This window comes from Anopheles coustani, chromosome 3, assembly GCF_943734705.1.
Source record: "Anopheles coustani chromosome 3, idAnoCousDA_361_x.2, whole genome shotgun sequence".
In the NCBI taxonomy this organism is placed as follows: Eukaryota; Metazoa; Arthropoda; class Insecta; order Diptera; family Culicidae; genus Anopheles; species Anopheles coustani.
In genome coordinates, this window is record NC_071288.1 from 11,683,553 (window position 1) to 11,706,849 (window position 23,297).

Below are 23,297 nucleotides of genomic sequence, written 5' to 3' on the forward strand. Positions count from 1 at the left end.
ATCTTGTCAGCCGGTCGAGCCATACACACACACAAACACCCAAGAACATAGGAGAAAAAAAGTACCCACGAAACGGGACTTCAAGCTTTTCCGCGAACGATCCCAAGGAACGCTGGCGTTTGGAGAAAAAACGTGGAATGCATCGAGAGGAAAAAGGAAAACAAAAAAATGTCGGAAAAGTCCGCCACGAGGACGACCACGAGGTCACTTACCTATTTTTCGCCGCAGCCGCACGGTCCCGCTGGCGTCGGTTTTTAAACCAATTTCCCACCTGCGTCGGGGTGAGGCCGGTCGCCTGCGCCAGCTCGCGCTTCTTCGTCGGGTTCGGGTACGGATCCTGGAGGTACCATTCGCGCAGCAGACTGCGCGTCCGCTCCTTGAAGCAGTGCGTCTTCTGCTCGCCGTCCCAGATCGTGCGCGGTAGCGGAAATTTCTTCCGGACGCGATACTTATCGACTGGGCCTTCAACGGGCGACGATAAAAGCAACAAAAAAACAAACCCCCACGATAGATTGTTTCCCATCGCCATCGTGTCCCACACACATAAGCACACAAACACACACATACACATCACGGTTTTCCGCGCGGGATGGCCGCATCCGGTGTGGAGCGGATATTGGATACGGTGGTGGAACGGGTTGTTGTCGCGAAGGACGATATCGCGAGGACAAATGGACGCAATCGATGCATGAACCGGTTGAAGACGACGAGGCGGATGAGTCGGTGTTGGGGGTCGTTTGACGTCGTGGTTGCCCAGGACGATGCGAACGGATCGCGTGAACCGAGAAGAACGGAAAGAAAGACAAAAATTATTACTTTTCACATCGGGCTGGCAACGATGTGCAAACACTACTAAAAAAGTCTAAAATGAATGGATTGGATTTGCAATGCACTACCGGCCCTTACTGTTATCCTAACATCGAATGCTTCCTAGCCGTTTTTAATTTCTCCTTCTTCCTGCAAGTGATTGGAAAATGAAACGAAAACGAAGTGACGTCTGACGCCCGTGAGGCAGGAAATCACACAGACCAATTTCTCAATTTCGTAGCATTGATGGATGATAGTGGAAAAAGTGTATCGAACGATGGAATATACGCAATTGATTCCTTATTCCTGGATAACTCCTTATTCCTGGATAGCTTCAGAAACCTTCCGTTCAAATCGTGAAAGGTGAGACGATAGTGATTGCCATCGTTGTAATTGTGTTGTCAGTTACATTTCTAATAGACTGTATATTATTTTCTTCAATTTTGATTACTAACAGATGGCTTAAACTTTGAATGAAACATATGACATAATATTTTCGATAGTCCGACGAAAATTTTCTACTTTACTACATGGTGTTGTTGGTTGGATAGCTTTACAGGTCAGATAGGTAAACAGACACGTTTAGCTGACTGATTTCAGAAAAATTATACGAAACAAAAACAAATATTTACTGTTGAAACGAATACAAATAATACGTTTAACGGGATATCTGACATTAAGTAATTAGGAATACACACGCTCATGCTTACCCAGCGGTCGTCCGCGGAGCTTTTCCGCCTCGTGGTAGTGCGCCTCGAGCCACATAGCCTGCAGCTTGCCGTGGGACGTTTTTGTGAACTTGTGCCGCTCGAGTATCGAGTAGAGTTCGCTAAAAAAGGAACGGAAAAATAGAAACGGTCAAAGTTTATATAAAATAACACATTACAATTTCACCACAATTTAGTTTGCTCTCATAAGACCGGGAAACCCCAAAATATCTTTCCACCGGCGTCCAAGAGTGTTGCTGCACCACAAACTGATATCTGAAGCCCGATGCATGAAAATTGGGCACGAAAAAACGCAAACAAAAACACCTAAGATCCTCTAACAACCGAGCGTAAAGTGAAACCAAAGAAAATTACGAAGCGTGCGTTTATAAGTAGCTATAAATTACAATTACTTCCATCGATTACGGGCGCACGATCGATTCCTTCCCGATCGTTCGTTACAGATTTTCCTCGATCGTACATCGATTGGTCGTTGTAGTGAAAACGCTCCCAAAGAGGAAAACTATGGACTGTGTAATATTTATTCACCCTTCTTTTTCCTTGTTTTTCCCTTCACGGGCGAACACGATCTACGGATGAACAGCTGCCAATCGCGCACCACCAAATTGAACACGGATAACAGGCTAATTAAATTATTTAACGATAATTTGCCCGTTCGAACAAGCGTTGGCCGTGCGTCGCCTCACGCCGCCCCCCCTCGGGTGTGATGCAGATTTTCCCGGGAAAGGGGGGAGATTCGGTCGAAAAATGACGGAAAGTCAACTGGATCGAACCGGGCCCCACTATCGACCCCCGGCCGTCGACCGGGACCGTGGGGGAAGCGAACGGTGTAATCTGCCGATTTGGAGATCATTATTACAAATTTCGCTCCTCATTCGCTGTTACCCGTCCCCCAGCACGCTGCCCCCGACATTCCCGCACCTTGGGGGCACGTTTCCCAGCATGGAAACTGATCGTTCGATCGCAACGAAATGATTGGGGCTCGAAATTGATCGATTATCGGGACGCAAGCTTTCCACCCGCTGGAAACCACCCGTAGATTTTCCCTAATTCTCTGCCCGATTAACCGAACCAACTTGAGCTCCCCTTCCACGCTCGTCAAGCGGATACCAAACACGCCCAAACGAAGTTACGATGGGATTTAAATTGTCTATCCAGTTGTTACGTTACGACATGATACGAATGGGCTCATGCTCAATGCTGTTTGTTCCTAACCTTTTTTGATCAATTCTGGCGATCTTTATTTTAAATCGTTTTTAGATTTATCTACGTTAATGTTCCACAAAGTATTCTTTTTTTAAACATAATTATTTGTATCAAATACACGCTCTGAACACAGTTTAATTCCATTTTCACGAACACTACGAACACTAGAAACACTACACTCCCTTAATTATTTGTAGTTTTACAAGCTACTAATCAAACCATTTCTATTATCAATTTTGTACAAAGTGACCGTTTTTCTTTGCAACAAATTAAAACATATTAAGAAGTGTCGAATAAGCTTTTTGGAACTGAAAAGATCAAAATAAAAGATTTGATCAAAAATAGGTCTAACTTAGGTTGTGACTACAAGTAAATGACACTTTATGGGTTTTATAAAATATCTCAATGATATCGACATTATAGTTGCCTAAAGCTTCACTTATTTTATTCAAACGTAGCTTTTGCGGGTTAAAGAAGGAACAAAGAAACACACACGTGTTCTAAGCAATATATTAGAGCAGATTGCCTACAGCAGGCAATTACGATCATTATAGAACAATTCTAGAGATAGAACAATTCTTACTCAAAAATAATTACAGCTGACCACCAAGTTCCAACTGGATTACACAAATCTCCCTGATCCTTAATAGATAAATTTTAAACTTGTTTGAAGGAGGAGTTTGTTGACAGGGTAAAGAATCTTAAAATGCCACACAACGTGGCGCCTTATCTCAGGACCCGACATCTCGCAAGGAAACAAGCGACCCAAGAAGGAAACCTACCGAAAGTGGCCCGTGTGGTAGGCGACGATGGCCCGGGCTCGCAGCACCGCCTCGGAGCGGTCGAGCTCGGTCACGTTCGGGTGCGCCACCGGCAGGCTCCATAGGAACCGCGCCAGCCGCTCGATGTCGCCGGACTCCTCCAGCGTTTCGCAGACGGTCGCGACCTGCGACGCGGTAAAGTTCAGCGTCGGTAAGGCAAAGAGTGGGCTGGGCGCGAGGATCGGATGCGGTTGCACCGGCGGGGCCGGGTGTGGAGGAGGATTGCCGGATCCTCCCGTCGGTGGCCCGACGGCCATGGATGGTTGTCTGACCACCGCCAGATTGTTTGTATTTGGCGCAATTTTGGCCTCTGGTTAGCTAGCGGCGGCCGTCGTGTTTGTGGGTGTTGGTGTGTGTGTGGATGTAGGGGGGCTGTATGATGGTGCCACTGGGCAGGACCTTGTATTCGAAATACGCTGTGACCACTTCGCTTCTAATTTCACTATCCCGCACTTTCCACTCGGACCGTGGGTCCCATCCGGTCGTTCTTCACGCCCGCGTGTCGTCACGGTTTCGCTGTTTTATCGCCCTCACTAAAAGGGGACACGGTACGTCACCCATAACCCACCAGGGGTTTTCTGGCTACACATTCACTCGCATCGCCACTCACAAACAAAGTATAACAACAGAGATGTCAGCGCACTAATTTCGGGACCTTCGGTGGGTGATGTTTTCTTTCGGCAATTTTCACAATTTTCACGCTTGTCACAAAACCAGCACAACATCACCTTCTCTGTGTTTTTGTCATTCGAGCAATCACCAACTACAGTGATTGTCAGTTTTAAACCAACAAGGTTGCTGCGTTGATTTCACTGCACTTTTTCGTTATTGAATTTTTATTTTGTCATCATCTTTGCCTGGTTTACACCTGGGGAACACTTTCGAAACTCCGAAACCCCGCCGGTAAACTTATTCGGCTCCAGATCTTTTGTTTTTCCACACCGTAGAGCATATTATCTTCACTTCAAACCAGAAAAACCCGAAAGAAAAACACGCGATGGTGGACAATTTGGAAACATCACTGTTAAAGTTGGCCTTGTCAAACAGGACGGTTTTTGGTTTGGCAGGTGTTTGCACACGAATTCGTGCCCGTAAAACTTCGCGTCATCCAAACCGAGTCGTTGGAACCGATATGCTTCCGTGCCTCGAGTCAAACAGCGTACTGCGATAAAGAGTTTCCCGCAATAGATCCGTACGACGAACGGAATCAAAACGCAAAACCCGCACGGATCCCGTGAACCGTGTTTTCGGTGCAGCGCGTTCGACGGCCAAAACGCAACGAACGAACGGTTCTCAAAGGACGCACGAGAAATGAGACGGTTTCGAGCTTGGAGTGAGCCCACGAGTGCTGATTAGCCTTGGGAGAACACCAATCAGCGGCCGAAAGGGGCGTTACCGGTTCGTCGAGCAGCAGGTTTTGCGTGAGTGTGCGTGACTTCAGCTCACCGCCTGGCACTTGCTTCATCTCATTCATTCCTTGTACGCCGGCTCGTTCTGGCCCTTATGTACAGTTTCCCGCGCGCGCAAAGGGGAATCGCAATTGGCTGGACGGGTTTTCGAATTCGAATTTCGAATTTTTAGCAGCCATCGCCTCGTTTTCCCCCACCCCCTCGGCCTTATGGCAGCAGAAAACCCCACAAGGAGTCAACAGGATTAAAACGGTAATAAACGATTGCCTACCCCTGCGCGAGAAGTTTGCTTCTGAGAAGTTTTTCGAACAAGGCACGGCATGCACAAGCTCTTTTCGAAAATTATTTCACGTCGTTAAATCTAAGCATTTACAACATTCATTCATTAAATGTCTAATTGGTTACAAAATCTCCCAAGAATAAACCAAGTGGCCATAAAACTTGATAAATACCCTCATAGCGATAAAGTAACAGTGGCTACAGCTGGAATGTTCATGAGGGAATTTGTGTTTTACGATAACTTTCGAACCTGTTCTAAAACATCACCCATAACATAATCTAAGCATCCAGCTGAAGAACCAAGGTAGTTACGTTTGTAGGAAACTAATTTGCAAACCGAACCAGATTGTAACTAACGACAGTGCCAGTGTAATAAACCTATTTGAAATGTGAAGACAGACTCCGCTATTTCATTCCTCCTTCGGTCCGTTCCAACTGACAGGCTCCGAAATTACATGTTCCTGACAAAGTAGCTCCAGAAGGGTGTAGTAGCAATCTCATCCTTTCGTTGGGCGCAGCCGTGTTTCAAACCCATCCACGAGAGGATGAAAGCAAGTAGTAATCAATGCTCGGCAGACCTGGGGGTCCACAAGGGAGAGGTTGTGTTCGTAATGCACACCATTGCAGGTGGATAAAAGCTGAAATGTTCCACCAAAAATGGCAGGACAGCGGCGGCATTTTCGGGTGAACCCGGTATCCGATTCCAACTCGGAAAAATACTATGAACCGAAGAACTGGAGGTGGTGCGCTACTCTTTCCTGGCTTACCTTACCCTACTCCTTACCTAAACCAAAGGACCTTACATTTTCCCTGGTATATCCCAGTGCTCCAACCAAGAAAAATTCTGCGAAAGGTAGTAAAAATGAGCGTATCATGTTTTGAGCCCCTTTAACCAACATTCCACTAGCCGTCCAACAAAAGTATATGTATTTTTTGTTTTTAAAACCCCCCAGCACCCAGAGTCCTATAAAAAGGACTTTTCCTTTCGCACCAACACAACGACGCACCAGTTCGAAAATGTATATAGTTGAACCACTCTATTCTTGACAATTGTTTCCTATTCCCTTCCTTTTCCTCGTGCTCTCATTCACCCTTCGCTTACTGCGAGAAGAGGAGCAGAGCAACTCACAGAAAACACACACGTTATCGCTGAACGGTGGATCCGGCTCTCTGACTCCATTTCAAAGGATACCCGGCTCTCTGACTCCGTTGCAAAAGGATACCTTTACAGAATGTGTTTATGTACCATGATACTTCTTCTTCAGCATATGTATCTAAATGCAAAATTGAGCGAAAAGTGAAGCTTGCGTGAGCCGTACACCGTAACATAAGGACATGCGGCAGTTTGGTAGCGGAATGAAACAAGTGGCTCCAACATGGCATGTTTGGATTGAGAATGATTGTTGGTTTTAGATCTATTCATAAAGTGGCATTAGACCGTAGTATATGTGTATGATTTTTTTTTATGTTCATAACCTTTTCTTTATCAATATCTATAGTTGGTTCTTACAATTTAAACATGTAGTCACTTCATTGTTAACAAGGTCAAAAAAATAAGCAATAGCAATAATATATAGTAGCTTGTAATGCTAGACAAGGCCAAATAATACCTTTTCTATGATCCCTTCGAGCCGATTCGTTTTTCCGAAAACCTTCACGTCCACGCTGGACTCTTCCAACTTCAGCCGTGAAAAGGAGGTAAGTTGTATAATGAAAAACCATCGTGGCAATCATCTCCAACAGCATCGTTTTCAATAAAGTTTGTCGCCACATGTAGCGTTGCTTCCAACGGGCAACCTTCACATCGTGAAACCATCCTCCCGCAAGTCCATGTCCACGCTTCGTCCATGTTTGAATCGATGCTTCGCATCATGTGCACCAACACATCACCCGCTTATGTGTAGCGGCAAACAGAGCACGAGCGAACGTGAGGTTTAAAACACTTACCCGAACATATGAGTATCTGTACCATGCGATGTTGTCCTTCCGACCTACCCAAACCCGTTTTTTCCCTACATCACCGATGTCCTTTTGAGAATGACCACCGGGACATCGTCACGTCATGCCATCGGAGCATAGTTAACAAAAGAAAAGCTCCACCGGTCCACAGAGGTGAAATAGAGCAATGGAAGTCTGGTTGGTTGCTAGCGCGTCTATATCATGGTATCTGCTGTCCAAACACATACTTCCACACAAAGGAGCTTGTGGCAAGCTGAACATCGATAACGTGTGCAAGTGGTCCTATCATGTGCGCTACCTAGCTGGGTCCGATTCGATGGCTGCCCGGTGGTGATAGGACTTATTTAAGGATCAACGACGGTCAACAACGATAGCTCAAAAGATGCAGTAAGACCCAACGATGCACGCATATTTCCAATGCTGGCTAGTTGTTGATCAATTTAATTCCTGCAATTTCCTTTACAAGCTCTCAGATACTATTCGTAAATTAAATAAAAGTCTTGTGAATTGTATAAGAAAAGAATACAAATGATTGGAAATTATTAAACAACAATAGTAATTCTTTGTTAAACAATAAGTAATATTGTAATGCTACAAAATCAATGTTGCTATATAGCACGCCATTAACTATCTAATGATAATAATCGTCTTAGTATTAAGAACACAAGATCCCAAATCAAATATCGATACAGGAATCGATCCAACACCTAGAGTATATTAACGCCCCACGGATCGTCAAGAGAATCCCGAACTCCCCTCCCCCCGTCCCTAATTGCTCTTTTTTCTCCTTCTTTTGCATCGATCCTCCTACAACCATCCTACCACAACCTCTCCTCCCACAAACAACCAAAACTGTCGTGTGTTTGATCTGTGATGAATCTCCCTAAAACCAAACCGTCGTAACCCTTGCGGCCGAGTTAGGAAGATTATTTTTAACCTTTCCGGCTGGTAACCTCGACACCTCAGGCCACTCTAGCGGAAACCCCATGGTTCGCACTGTTGTATCGAAAAAAAAAAGTGTTTTCCTTCAAGTCAGAGAGCCAAGACAGTCGTCAACCCCGCGGTATTGCTAGGCGTGACATCGAACTCACCCATTTTTCCCAAACCGACCAACTCATTAGTTAGCGAAGGTGGGTGGACATTATAAGGAATAGATACTGATGAGCAGGAAGGTTCGAAGGAAGACGTGGGAAAGTCTTGTATTTCCCGCAAGAAACTGCTGCTTCTCTGTTCTGGAAAGTAGATTTGATCGAAAGCATGATGTTTGGTTTGTCATGTCGCTGCACTTCAACCGGGAGCGCCGGGGTAAGTGCACGGGTCAACCGTTCTTCGTCCGAGGGGCCTCCACTGCTGAGGAGAAACAGAAAAAAGTATCTTCTTCATGACAAGAAACATCTGTCTCGTGAACACACCCACTTCTCGCGACTGAGGGGTTACGTTTCCTTCAAGAGATTTAAAATTGTGCTTAACGAAAGTCGTAATAACTTGCATGTGTGTGCGGATCAATGCATGTTAAAGTTCGTCAAACACAGTACAGTAGCAAACAACCGCTTTTTATTAACAGTATATAACAATCGTGAATTGAATCTGTTTAATTCAATGTTAAATTTGAGAAACCTTTGGGGAAAACTTATAAAGCAGAGCAACTGCTAAAAAGAACCTTTTTTGTAGCACAATCAACCTTCGAGAATACACTGTACGCTCTGCATGTAGGAGAAGCTTTCTAAACTATGAAGAAATCATTTTCCACGAACACCTATTAAACACAAGCAACATCTCGACTCTATCGTTTCAAGTACCACTTAACACCATGCTCGTTCGCCGCACGGACAAACTTGTCGCATCCGTTTCACGCTACGGTTTGAACTCCCCAAAAGCTTCAGACCCCTAACGTGGGACGTTAAAGCGAACAGGCCGACCTCGGAAGCCAATCGATTCCCGAATAACCCTCCAGTAGCCATCAAGCCGGTAAACCGAAAGACTACTCAAGCGCAAACCAAGCGCCCCAGCGTAGGGCATACAGGGACACCAGGGAAGGAAGAGAAGCGTATGGATGGACAATGCCACGGATCAGCTTTCGGGAATCATCATGCCGCAGAAAGTACTCAAGAAACTTCTCCGATAGCTACTTCAGCAGGCGATGGACGTACGAGTTAAAAGAAGGACCCGCGCCTCAGAACGGTTTGTGAAAGATCGTAGACAGCATTAGGCAAAATGATTCAAATCATCTAAAGGTTGTCCATGGCGCGTTGGGCGAACAGCCACCACCATTGGCCACTTCAAACAAGTGCCGGCTACAATGTTCCCTTGAATACTTCACCCGTATACGAAAAGCTCGTATCACAACAGCGTGCAATAAAATGGACAGTGTGATTTGCGCCACCTGGAGTAGCAACGAACCGGGTTCCCCGAAGAGGTTCCTTCAGATGAAATAATCCTTCTTAACTACTGTTTGATTAATACCAACACAACATCGCTGGTTACAATGATTTGCATTAGTTCATCTGTCATCAGTTCAACCGTCACTGTTGAATAATATTTTTAAGCGATATCATTGACCTTTTTCTAGTGTATTCAATGATCTCTAAGCACTTCGTTTTCTTTCATAAATCATTGTTCAACGGTATAAGGTTGTATGAATTCTTATATTTTATAAAATCCAAGATACGTTCGAAAGCACAGTTCACGTAAGTTTTTCCGGCGACGAAAGTATCACTTCATCATTATCCGAGCTTGCCCCATCGTCTTCCTCCTCTTGTAGCATTGGCTCATCGCAGATCATTTTCTCGTCCATAGCGTTCTCCCCAACATCTGTCACCTCCTCATCACACGAAGCGGAATTCGTAACCGACATCGATGGGTCTAATTTGTTCTGCAGTTCAACGATCGAGCGCATCAACACGGTAAAGTCCTTCTTTTTAGATCCCAGTTTTCTTTCCAAATCCGCCTTGCTTTCCTTCAACTGGTCCATCTCCTGCTTCAAAGATTCTAGCTCTTGCATGGTCTTCTTCCGATCAGGCTGTTGGTTGATAATCTTCGCCAGGACATCATACTCCATACGGTTCTTTCGGATCTTTTTCGCCAGCACCAGGTTCTGCTTACTCTGGACAATTTGAGCTTTGGCCGTTTCGATGTTCTGCTCAATGGCCTCCGAGATGGCGGCGTAGTTTTTCAGCTCCTGCTGCATAACGTTGGCATAGAAGTCGGACTTTTTCATGTCGAATTCGCACTGCGCTAGCTGGGCGAGCAATCGATCGTAGACCGTTTGACTAAGTAAATAGAAATATTGGTTGAAACATGCCCGTTTATATATTATAGAGATGTTCTACCTGTTCTCGGGAGCATCATTTGAATTGCACCATTTAATGAATGTTTTCAACAAGTCGTTTAAGCGTCTATCATCACCGGTACCATCCCCATCGATCTGCAGCCGGCGTTTGATAACTTCTTCTGCACAAGGAGAAAAGGGAAAAGTATAACACAATTGTTAATTTTTTGAGTTCCACTCGAGCGGTTGGTCTATTACCGTCAGACATTCTGCGAAATAATTAAATTTAAAGCTGAAAACTGCAAACAAGCCCGATCAATCTTTTTCGAAGCGAACAACCTTTAACTTAACTTTGTTTTGATTGAAATTGTCAAATTTATTGTTTGGGGTTTTTTATCCCTTCAGTAGCGTATTCAAACCAATCTACATTTGTTCGGTTTTTTTTTTTCAATTTATACCTATTTCTGTATAGCTGGTTTCATCTAAATTTTGTAAAATTTTCCTTGCCCATTTCTGAGGATAATTCATTATTAATAAGATATGCATTAGATATTATACGTTATTCCAAAACAAATCAACTCACTAGGCACACGAGACACATTTGAACAATGTGGCATGTGGTTATATTACCGAGTTGAATTCTTCAACTCGTCGCACAATCGGAACACCACACTAGTGATGGGGAAACTGAATACCTACAGGGATTCGAATCTATCGATTCAAATCCATTCTGAGATCCGGATCACCGAATCCGAATCCCAATCCGTCATATCATACATGCTCATCTAATGCCGATTTTTCATATGATGTGTTTAATTCAATGAATGATTTACATAAGAATATCAATATAGTTGACATTATTCTTCTAATAGTATTCAAACAACACGAACAATTTAGTCCTTTTTGGGAATATGCAGACTAACTGATTTACCCGAGTTCATTCCAAGAAGAGTAGCATTTATTATGTTTCAAAAACAATTATGACAGCGTTATCATTCAAATTGAGTCCATCGTGGGTCACTGAAATAGTGAAGCGAGTCCTGGTACCAAGGTATTTGGGAGAAAGGGTAGTAGTTAGGACTCACACTCCTAATGCCGGTGAGCCAAGACTTCCCGGCTATCTGTCTGGAAACGCCCGAAATTCGTTGTTTTGCAAAGGAGTACAATGGTACACAAGGATGCCGAGAGAGATTAAACAAGCGTGAAATCTTAGGGAGTTCAAACGCCTATGAGCCGTATACATAAAGCGGGTAGTCTGACGCTGTGCTTGCAATGTATTTAGTAAATGTTGTAGTTTTTTAGCCCGTAGTATTGCATTTGTCAACATGGTCTTCGATTATGATGATGCTGAGTAAAAAAATGAACAGGGACTTTTTATTTTTATTATCTTATTTAATTTAATAGAATGAATGAATCTACATAGTTTTGAGACACTCGCACGTAAATGAGGACAATTGGTGGTAATGGCTGTACGAAAAGAACTAATAGTATCTACACATCTCGCTGTAGTTGGGTCCCTTTCTGTTCTTGATAGTGGCACCACATTATCAACCAATGGTAATTGGCGGGGGAACTACAAACAGAGCAGAAATATCTTCTTACACTCCAGAAAGTGGTGCCTCGTTAACCTTGGGGGACTCGGCGATTTACCTTTCGAGGTGATTACTCGGGGCCGTGGTATGGAAGAAACGAGATCAGGTCCCGTAAGTAGTACTGGTGGGTTTCACCACACTATCAATCATGGATAGCTGGCGGTGTTAACCAAAACTGTGCGAAAATAACTCTCGTTTGGTGATTTATATTTACATAATATCGTAAGATTCTTTCGTCCCTCTCAAACCTACGTAGGAGTAAGCGGTGGGACTTATCATCATCATCATACAGCAAAACTTGCAAATCGCGCAAAAAACTCAATCTATGTCCATTCGACATTCTACCCAGCGTTCGATTTGAGTAAACTTAAATCAATTACATTGTTTCTAGACTCGTTATGTGACTAATTCGACTCAAATCATTGTGAGTCGATACAAACGAATCTTTAGAATCAGTCTAGGGATCGAATCTTCGAATCTTCCGAGTCCCAATTCTGCCAACACTACACCACACTTCAACACATGAATAGTTATCTGGAACTTATCATGTAATTATAATGGCAGTTTTCCGTACGTTTCAGTTCCCTCGAGGCAATTATTCGCTTCTGTTGAGACGCTCCTACGGATCAATGTCGAGTAAAGTATGTATGGTTTGTGCGACTGTATCATTTCCGTCCTCGAGCGTGTTAAGTGGCAATCATCGAACGCTCCCGGCAGATTTTCGTAGAAAGCTAAGCTAACCTTCTTCCCTTTCCGCTTCCCTTTCGGTGCTGTGCGATTGTGTGCGCTTTTCCCGCTGCTGGTTACGCCTGCTGCTTCGTTCCGGCGCTCCCGGTATGACCACCGATTCGACGCTCCGTTGCCACGGTCACCGATGGGGGTGGTTTCGCCGCTCGTTCTCTGTACATGCATTGCTACGATAGCAAGGACTAGTTTTGGGTGTTTACTCATCGGAAGGAAAGGATGACGTGAAGTTTACGCCATACGCTCAGAAGTACAATGAATCAACAGCTGGAAAGTTGCTCGAGCAGATTAATATGTAAGTATTGTGCATATATTTTTCCCTCTTTTCCGGAACTGCTCACGGGTGGCGATTCAAAAGTAGCGGTCCTTGTTTCCTATTCTGTCTATTTTCCACTATGCTTACTCAATCACCATTTGTAATTCCAATTCCATTGTTTAAATCGCTATCTGGATCACATTTTCGAGACACATCTCACTGCATTTTGTTTCCATGGCATTTGTGTTTGACGCAATAACATTGTTTATCCCAAGATCGTACATAACATATTAGAAACTGAGAGAATGTGTTATCGCATTCGGTTATCTATTTTCATTCCTTCCATAAAGATGAGCAGAAAACAGGGTCTTTACTTCAAACAATGCACTTATACGGTTATTAATCCTACCCTATCCAGGGTTTTCCATTCAGAATGAGTCCCTGTTTCTAATGGCCTCAAAGGGATTCGACTGGGGTATGATACAAACAATATTGTTTAACGTGTTTAAACTCAATGGTTAGTCGGGTGCAGTCTAATGTATTCCTCAAACCCATATACTTCGTTTCGTTCAAACCCGTTCTTCCTATTACCCAAGTGAAACATTTTCGAATCGCATCTACTGCATTACGGACATTATTGGTCCGATGCAGCTAAAGTCACGGTGTCGTTCGCATCGGATAGCGCTTCAATATTCCCCACGGTGTAGTTGGAAAAGAATGCTGCATCTACCCAAAAGTATGCACCTCATGGTACGTTGGATGCTGATGGTCGTAACGAACGCCATATCTAATCTCGTCAGCATTATTTGTCTTTCCGCTCACCTGCAAGCGATAAGACTGTTCTTGACTCGATGAGTTACATTAACGACACACTTGAACCACTGAAGGTATTTGGCATTGAAGCAACCTGGTCAACACGGCAACAGCTACAATGTGTACCACCGCTTATCGGTCGCAGTCAGACATGAACCAGGGATTATTTGATCCACCAAATCCCGGTGGTTCACAATATCCTTTGGAGATCCGGTGGAATAAATATTCATTTGTTATTGCCAATCAAATCGGTTACACGCAGGCTAGGAGGTAACGAAGGATTAAAACCGGCACGAGGTTTTGGTAAATTGTTTCCGATGTCGGCCGGACTGAAATCTCTGTCATTCAAAAATCACGAAAACTTGACGAGCGCCACACCGGAGCTGCCCGTTTTGGCGCCCGTCAAAGGAGTTTCTAGGGGGTGCGTTGAGGGTGGCGCGGCACATTGCATATCGATCGTGAAGCGCATATGCCGACGCCGGGGTTGGACCTAAAAATAGTTTGGTAACCTCCACCCTTCCTCCCGAAAACAATGGGTTTGCCCTCCTTATTGTCACCCGTTGTCACCTCTAGACCCGCCAACCCGTTATCATATGCGGTGCCGTGCGCGAGTATGCGCTACTAACAAATAAACCAGCTGTGTCACGAAATCGGTCGGCTCGCTGCAATCGGGGGCCACTATCAGCTGGTATTAGTAACGCGAAAAGTGAGCGAGGTCACGAAAGAATCGCTTTTTGGTATTTTTCAACAATATCGTTCGCGAATTGCCGTCGTCTGAGTATAGAGTTTTCTTCGGTTTTTTACGTCTTCTTCCTGCTGGTTTTATGACAATGCATCCTCGCCAGCGCCGTGACCTCTTGAGGCTATTTAAGAAAAGTCACAGTTGAAGGACGGTTCGTGATTCGATGAACAATCAAGTACAGTTTCTACAAAGTCGAAAAACATTTTTTTTCCATTATTTCTCTTCAGGCGATTCTATCATTGTAACGTCTATTAGCTTCTTTTTATTTATTTAGTTTTTTCTTTATCGGACGGCAACGGGTAACGACTTTGTGTTTGTGGCATGAATAATAAATTATGATAAACATAATGTCCAACCACAAAACCACATGAGCCATAACGGACGACAGATCGATTTTACATCTGCATTGTTTATGCTTTTTTTATAAACCAATGCAGAATGCAGCATATCGGGACATAACTATCGGGGCATAACTATTTGGACTGCAGTGAAATACAATTTAAAAACACCCCAAGAAACAGCGGTGCAGCCTTTTAAGCTCATTCTGTGTCCAGTTGGATATACACGTGTTGATAACATCTGCACACCTGGCCAAAAAAGAGGAACGCACAGAAAGGGATAGATGACGATTCATTTATAATCTACTTGACCTCCTTAGCCTTAATATCCTGGCTAGCAAAGGGTGAAGGTTTCGGTCGCAACATACCTCCAAGTTTGGGTTTTTGGTAGTGTGCCATTTAGGAGAGTGTCGCCAGCCTGTAGGCGAAGGTGAAATGATCATCATACCTCTGGCAAGGTGCTTTTATTTTCCTTTGCGGTACATTTGTGTTATGATCAAATGTATGAACGTTCTGCCTTTGCCTTGCTTTGAATCTGCCGTCCCGAATGCCGGCTCGGCTTATCGGAAAATGAATATACGATTATTCTCTCGTTGCCGTATCGTACTGTTTTCGTCCTTTCCGTTGTGCTTATGTTTTTCTGTAGCTTTATATTTGCTTGCACTCGCATCTCTTATAGGTATCTTCGATTGACATCTTGCAGATTAATTTTCGATGAATTAAAGAAGGAATAAATATGCCATACCGAAGCTATGAAGAGGGGCAATATGTTTCTTCATTAAATTATGTATGTGAATGATGATGTTTAAAAACAAATGAAATATAAAAGCTATATGTGTAAGTAGTTTGGTTGCATTAGTGTGATACGCTATGTTTGCGAGACGTCGCATTACATTCTTAAATTGCTACAAAGGACAGTTTTTGACCGAACCGGCTTTTATTGCTATGCCTAAACTTAGTGAACTATATTTTCTTACCTGAATGGCACAACAACCACTACCGGTGGTCTTGGTCTTCGGATACATGATATCTTGTGATTATTGTGGCGGGTGGTTTGTAACGTAACTGTGGAAATTGGAACGAAATCGCGAAAATAGACGCTACCTGAGCTTTGCACTTCCATCTTTTTTATTTTCTTTCTTTATCAGCCTTTTGTTTCTCCTATTCCTTTCCCAATCACTGACTTTCATCAGAAAAGAAGATCGTTCGGAGATTTGCCGAGTACATTTGTCGTTCTTTTACCTGTTGGTTTTTTTTTTTTTGAAAATGATCAGATTGAATTATCCGACAAATTCCGTCTTATTTTTTAGCATTTTATCTTTATAAAGTCTACCACAAAAAACAATGTTTACTGAATTACTACAAAAACACTCCCGATTGCTCCATCTCTTGTCCATCCGAGATCTTCACTTCCATCCTACGTAGTTCCCAGCATAATTCCAATTTCTTTACAATTAAACTGAAAAAAAAACAAAATTAAACGGTTAACAACTGCATAGCTCAACTTCCGTATTTTCGCATTGTGTTTTCGTTTCAGATCCACTGTTATGTTCTAAGCCTTCCCTAAGCCAATGCGTACACAATAGTGCATGAGAAGACAAAGTTAAAGAAACGTGCATCGAATAAGCTAACGCAAAAGCTGAAACTAGTTTTGTTTATCCAAAAAGTTCATAGAGCACGGTACACACTGTAGCTGCCAAATCGGCAAGAGCTCCAAAAATCTTTCGACCGTTGAAAGTACTGGCACGTTTTCGTGTTCAGTTAAACGTTGCAAATATCTCTATATTTTTGGAGAGAGAAATTTTCTCGTGAAACAATTCGAGCCTAAACCTACCAACGTCCCACGAGCCAGGTCGTGGTTGTTCCTGGATTAGACAGCGACAAAGTTGCCTAGTGATTCGTTGTCAGGGCGATCAAGGACTACTTCTCCATTAACGACTGGAGTGTGCTAACGTTGTTTTGAAGTTTCGTTTGCCAACTTCCGCCATCAAGCGCGAAGTCCTCACCAACCAATTCGGTAACAGTTCGTTCGTTCAGGTGTGAATCAGGAACAACGGTTAATGGCAATAGCGATACCGGAGACCGATTGAAGTCGAAAGCCTGATGACTGGTCGCCGGCAAGGCCATCCCGATGCGCAGTCTTCGTCCACGTCCAGTGGCGTAACATCATCGAACACCGGCGGTTTGTTCGTCAGTGCCAGTGTCAGTGATCCGGGAATAGTAATGTCATCGGGGGGTGGCAGCAGTAGTGGAATGGGCGGTGGTGGAGGCGTGGGCGGCAGCGGTAGTAGCAGCAATAGTAGCAGCAAGAAGCGGCTCGCCACCCTGAACGGTATCCCAGCCAGCGTGGACGACAAGACGACCGACTTCCTCTGTCCGATCTGCTTCGAAATCATCAACGAGGCTCACATCACGCGCTGTGGGCACACGTTCTGCCATCAATGCATCGCTCGGTCGATCGACGTCGCGAAAAAGTGCCCCAAGTGCAACTATCCGCTCGCGTCCCACGAGCACATTGTGCCGAACTTCTTGCTCAACGAGCTCATCACGAAGCACCGCCTCAAGGGAGGTGGCGTTGGTGGTGGACTCCTGTATCGGCACAAGGCTTCCCTGCCCGGCGAAAGCTCACCCCAGTGGCACTCGGGTGGTGGTGGTGGCGACGCGACCGCAGGCGGTGAAGGCGACACATTGAAGCACTTTCTGGCGACGGAGTCGAAGAAGCTGTCCCTCTCGGACGTGAACGTGATGCTGGAGATACTGACGCAGCGCAAGATGCTGCTGGAGGCGGAATCGTGTGCCGCCCAGAACCGGCTGCTGCACGAGTTTCTCAAGCACCTGCTGAAGCAGAAAGAGCAGCAGCAGCTGCAGATCGCGAACGAGATCGCCCTCATCCGCGCCGACCTGCTGGACGTGGAGAAGGTGCTAAAGGAGGTGCAGAGCAGCTGCCCAACGGTGGCCGAGGTAGAGCAGAGCGTGCGAGACGAAAAGGACGAGAACGTGGTCGCGATCAAGCGTGAGATCATCCAGATCATCGACACGATCGACAATATTACGGTACCGTCGAACCGGTCGCTCGTCGACGACACGTGCTCGAACGTGTCGGAGGCGTACGAGGGGTTCAACATGCACCCACGAGGTGGCCATGGTCAAGCCGGTGATGTCGGTGTTGCCGGGGGCTCAGGCTCAGTCGGGTCCCATTCGTCCTCGTCGTCCTCCTTTCTGGCGCGCAAGCAGCGCATGTACCAGCACTTTGAGGACTTCGTAGAGTGCTACTTCGCGGCACGGACTGAGGATCTGTACTTCGGCAAGGATCGCTCGATCAGCTCCGACTCGCTGGTCGGAGAACGAACCACCGCTAGCAGCACCAGCATCGGTACGGCGGACACGGGCGGTGGAGTTTCTGTTGGCGGAGGCGGTGGCGGCACGAGCAGTAGCAGAACACCGGTTGGATCGACCACGGGGGCCGGACCTGGGGTACCTATCTCGAACGCAACAAGCCGATCGACGCTCGACAGCACACGATCGAGCGGACGCTCGTCGCTGGACACATTCCGGGAGAGTCTCATCAAGTTCTCGAAGTACAGTGCATTGCGGCCGCTAGCCACACTCAACTACTCGAACGACTCGAACTACGCGTCGACGATCGTGTCCAGTATCGAGTTCGACAAGGACAGCGAATATTTCGCGATTGCAGGTGTTACGAAGCGCATCAAGATATTCGACTACTACACTGCTATTCGGGATGCGGCCGTTGATATCAACTACCCGATCAACGAGATGACCTGCAACAGCAAGATCTCGTGCGTTATCTGGAACAGCTACTTCAAGCAGGTGCTGGCATCGAGCGACTACGAAGGCATCGTCACGATCTGGGACGTTCAGACGCGCACCCGTACGAAAACGTTCGAGGAACACGACAAGCGCTGCTGGTGCGTAGACTTCAACGAGGTGGACACGCGCCTGCTCGCTTCCGGCTCGGACGATGCGCGTGTCAAACTGTGGTCACTCAATGTCGATCACTCGGTTGCAACGATCGAGGCACGGGCGAACGTGTGCTGCGTAAAATTTAATCCGAAAAGCTCCTGCCATCTCGCGTTCGGTACGGCCGACCATGGGGTCAATTACTACGATCTGCGCAACCTGAAGCAGCCACTGTGCCAGTTCAAAGGCCACCGGAAGGCAGTGTCGTACGTGAAGTTTCTCAACACGGACGAACTGGTGTCGGCCAGCACGGACGGCCAGCTGAAGCTGTGGAACACCAACTCACCGCCGTTCTGTCTGCGCTCCTTTACCGGGCACATTAATGAGAAAAACTTTGCCGGTCTCGCAACGAACAGCGACTACTTAGCGTGCGGCAGTGAGGACAACTCGCTGTGTGTTTATTATAAGGGTCTGTCAAAGCAGCTGTTTAACCTGAAGTTTTCTAGCAACAGCAGTACAAGTGGCGCAACAGGCAGCAGCACCAGTGGTGGCACCGGTAGCGGAGGGACCGGTAGTGGTCGAGGACGGGGCCTGTCCTCGTCGGACATGGAGCGCAGTAGTGGCGAGGGAAATGAGTTCGTTTCAGCGGTGTGTTGGCGAAAGCAGAGCAATATCATTATCGCTGGAAACAGTGAGGGAGTTATAAAGATACTCGAAATAGTGTAGTTACGGAAAGAGTAAATTCTAAAACCTGATAAGTTAAGCTCTCACTATCCAGCCGGTGTGCATAGATGTTATAGAATGAATGTATCACATTCGCTCGAGGTTAAGCTGAACTCAAATGAATGTGCTAGGGTCGACATTAACATTAATTACATTTCTTTGCCCCAGTAGAGGATTTAGTTTAAGTATAGTTAGTGCTAGTGCTGAGAGACAAAGAGAAGAACCATATACAACTCTGAAATGTTAAGGTTGTGCATGCCTCTATCTTCGACCCGAGAAAGAATTCCACCAAGTATGTATAGCAGTTTAAACAATCCAATCAATTTAATTCGTTAGTTAAAATTATCATTTTTTTAGAGCAGAACAAAATTACAGAATGCTTCATCTGTGCCCATCCGATAAGTTTGTTCACTTATAAGAACAGCCTGTTCAAAAAAAGCGTGACGGAGCGGAAAAAAAGAAACGTTTTTATTTCTCAATACTATTTTCAATTGCATCTATGAATTATAATGAGAAGCGCAAAAGGAATATGAAATGCTTACGTCTACTCATCTGTTTTTAGGTACAATAAAGAGCTATGGTTACACCTTGTTGAGAATATAACTCCTCACATGATCGCTGATCATCAAACTAAATTAGCATGCATTTCTGACAGGCAGAGCTTCTAGGCGATAACCCCATGTGAAGTGAAAGGCTTACTAGGCTTTTTCCCTTTGTGCACGTTGTTGGTGGACTCCCCGTCTAGGGAGTAGTGTCCGGTCTCGATTGGGATCGAACCCACGCCGCCTCGGCGCTCATGTGCCCAATTTCTAACCTGCGTAACTGCTCGGCTGTTGTGGACCCCCTATAACAATACGTTAAGATAATTAAAGTTACTGCCAAAATCAAACCCCAGGAAAGACGTCAGAGATGAATAGTGCGATAGCGCATATTTGCTACAATTCAGACTAAAGAATAGAGACGTTTTCTGGTTTTTCCGCAGATCACGCCTTTATTAAACAGCCTGTAAGGCAATTGCATTAAAGGACTGTTGCTCATCCTTTATAAAGGATCAATTTAGTGGACACGATGTACGCTGCACTGAAGTTGTGTGAATTTAATACTTAGTCAAGCTGAGAGATATGTGGCAGCCTAGTAATATTTTTTCAGGCTCGAAGCTGGAATAAGAGTGCAAGAGGGCGCCATGAGCCCCTAGGTCAATTATGAATTACCTATTGCCAACCATGAATGATGGTATGGTTCATAACTAGAGTGGGAACACGACGGAAAACGCAACGCAATATATAACATAACTACCGACAAATAAGACCGCCCCTATGGTGTGCATGTGCAGCATTAGTTAACATTCGTTTTGTAAGCAACAAGTCGAGAACCTGTCGTTCGTATGTATAGATAACGGTCTACGTGACCGTTGGAGTAGAGTAGATTTTTAAGATTCTTTAACAACTCCAGTAGCTGTGTTTCGTTGTTGGTTAGTTTTTTTTTTAGTCCGTTTATTCGTGGTAACTGTTAATCTTGATGTTGTTTTGTCCAATTTTTTGCTCTCAAAATAGCTCCCCCATCCCGTTGGATGGGACAAACAAAACTTTCGTACATAAATATGGATCGAGCTGTAAAATTTGGTTTACCGTCTCTTTCTTAAATTGTGATGGAAATGATAAGAAAAGCATGGGCATATATTTAACGTTTCAATGGCAGCACACGTTGTGGTTTTTATTTTTATGTTGTTACCTAATGGAGTCCATTTATCCCGGGGAGAGCAAAGATTTTACGCAAAGAACGGTAGCAGTTAGTGGCGTTCGGAACAAAAGGACTTATAACAAAATAGGTGAAACGAATGGCACGCAGAACTGGTTCGTTAAAAGTGTATCGCTGAGATTGGAACTCTATTAACATGTTTCGTCCAACAATGCAGAAAAAAATTAAGTCACTGAATATGCAGTGCCCGTGATTCCTTCCTTATGAAAATTACAAAAAAAAACCAATAAAGAACCAGTTCATTTTCTTTTCCTACGATAAGCAACCATGTGTCCCTTTGTGGTGTGAAGTATCTGAGCGTGGTAAAAGGTCGTCAACCCATCGAATGTGAATAGAACTTTTCAATTACTTTTCCACGATTATCATTTCTCCCTCTCCCTTTCTCTCTTCCGTAGCTGCGGTCCGATCAAAGCAGGCCAAACGCGCGTCTTCTGGGACCTGGGTAAATACCCGGCGGTTGCCGTTGCCGGTCTAGGCGATGCCAGCAAATGGGACGAGCTGGACGAGATCGATGGAGCGAAGGAAAATGTTCGCGTGGCAACGGCCGCCGCCGTGCGCGCCCTTTCGTCGAACAAGATCGGCCAAATCGTGGTAGAAGACATGGAGCGCCATGCGCAGCAAGCAGCTGAAGGTGCTACCCTGGCTAACTACAAGTTCCAGGTGTTCAAGAGCAAGGAAAAACAGACTCCACTGCCGGCGGTACACTTTGCCGACGACGCCACCGGGAAGGATGACTGGGAGCGTGGTGTTATCATTGCCGAGGCGCAAAATTGGGCCCGTTTGTGAGTATAGAGTACGCAAGTTCAGTGTAGTTGGGCATCTGTTTAACCGCTTACTTACGCTCATCCGCCACAGGCTAATGGAAACCCCGGCCAACCACATGACGCCGGCGATTTTCGCCGCAAACGTCAGCGAACGGTTGAGTGCGGCCGGCGTCGAGGTGCTCGTTCACGACGAAGCCTGGGCCAAGGAGAAGAAGATGGGTTCGTTCCTGTCGGTCACGAACGGATCGGCCGAACCGGCCCGCTTTCTCGAGCTTACCTATCGAGGCTCGCCGGACGATCGGTGCGTGGCGCTGGTCGGCAAGGGCATCACTTTCGACTCCGGTGGTATCAGCCTGAAACCGTCGGCCAACATGGATCAGATGCGCGCCGATATGGGTGGGGCGGCCAACGTTGTATCGACCATCTTAGCGCTGGCCCAACTGAAGGCACCGGTGCACGTGAAGGGTTTTGTGCCGCTGTGTGAAAATATGCCAAGCGGAACGGCAACCAAACCGGGAGACGTGGTGTTTGCCATGAATGGCAAAAGCATCTGCGTGGACAACACCGATGCCGAAGGTCGGCTGGTGCTAGCCGATGCACTTTGCTACGCGTCTAGGTAAGACTCTCTCTCTCATTCTCTTTCTCGTTTTGCTTAACGAACAACACAAATTGATTCCGCAAGGATCGTGCTTTAATTTTTTACAGCTTCAATCCAAAGTTCATCCTAGACATTGCAACGCTCACCGGTGCGATCAAGGTGGCCCTGGGCGATTGCGTTTCGGGCGTGTTCTCCAACAGCAACGCGTTGTGGAACGTGATCCACGAGGCCGGCTCCCAGACGGGTGACCGCGTGTGGCGTATGCCATTGTTTAAGCACTACAGCGAGCAGATGTGCGACCATAACGGGTACGATTTGAACAATCTTGGCAAAGGAAAGGGCGGTGGCTCCTGCACGGCGGCCGCGTTTCTGCGCGAGTTCGTACCGAAGGGCACCCCCTGGTTGCACGTGGACATTGCCGGCGTGATGGGCGACTGCAGCGACCAAAGCTACACGGGTGCGAAGGGTATGACCGGACGCCCGATGCGTACACTTGTCGAGTTCGTTACCAAGGCAAGCAAAACCGTCTAAGCTACACCTATCCTCCTGATCGGAATACCGGCGTACAAAC

The 23,297-nt window shown here is 45.7% G+C and overlaps 4 protein-coding genes across 4 annotated transcripts in view; 2 read left to right on the forward strand and 2 right to left on the reverse strand.

Moving 5' to 3' along the window:
• Positions 1–3,819, reverse strand: part of LOC131258532 (protein Optix) — a 54,643-nt gene extending 50,824 nt beyond the window's left edge. The window contains exons 1-3 of the mRNA XM_058259866.1: positions 3,524–3,819; positions 1,518–1,636; positions 213–462 (exon numbers count right to left, since the gene is read on the reverse strand). Of these exons, the coding sequence (XP_058115849.1) occupies positions 213–462; positions 1,518–1,636; positions 3,524–3,819 (665 nt within the window). The remainder of the gene's footprint in view (positions 1–212; positions 463–1,517; positions 1,637–3,523) is intronic.
• A 6,022-nt stretch (positions 3,820–9,841) lies between these two features.
• LOC131260793 (THO complex subunit 7 homolog) lies at positions 9,842–10,829 on the reverse strand. Its single transcript, XM_058262613.1, has 3 exons — positions 10,736–10,829; positions 10,539–10,659; positions 9,842–10,478 (listed from the first exon to the last, which is right to left on the reverse strand). Exons 1-3 carry the CDS (start codon positions 10,743–10,745, stop codon positions 9,893–9,895), a joined length of 717 nt encoding a protein of 238 aa, XP_058118596.1. The 5' UTR covers positions 10,746–10,829; the 3' UTR covers positions 9,842–9,892.
• Positions 10,830–12,574: 1,745 nt separating this feature from the next.
• Positions 12,575–20,203, forward strand: LOC131260792 (uncharacterized). Its single transcript, XM_058262612.1, has 3 exons — positions 12,575–12,710; positions 12,993–13,108; positions 16,500–20,203. Exon 3 carries the CDS (start codon positions 17,066–17,068, stop codon positions 19,607–19,609), a length of 2,544 nt encoding a protein of 847 aa, XP_058118595.1. The 5' UTR covers positions 12,575–12,710; positions 12,993–13,108; positions 16,500–17,065; the 3' UTR covers positions 19,610–20,203.
• A 1,428-nt stretch (positions 20,204–21,631) lies between these two features.
• On the forward strand, positions 21,632–23,257 carry LOC131260809 (cytosol aminopeptidase-like). Its single transcript, XM_058262635.1, has 4 exons — positions 21,632–21,648; positions 21,760–22,146; positions 22,220–22,744; positions 22,834–23,257. Exons 1-4 carry the CDS (start codon positions 21,632–21,634, stop codon positions 23,255–23,257), a joined length of 1,353 nt encoding a protein of 450 aa, XP_058118618.1.
• The last annotated feature ends 40 nt before the right edge of the window (positions 23,258–23,297 follow it).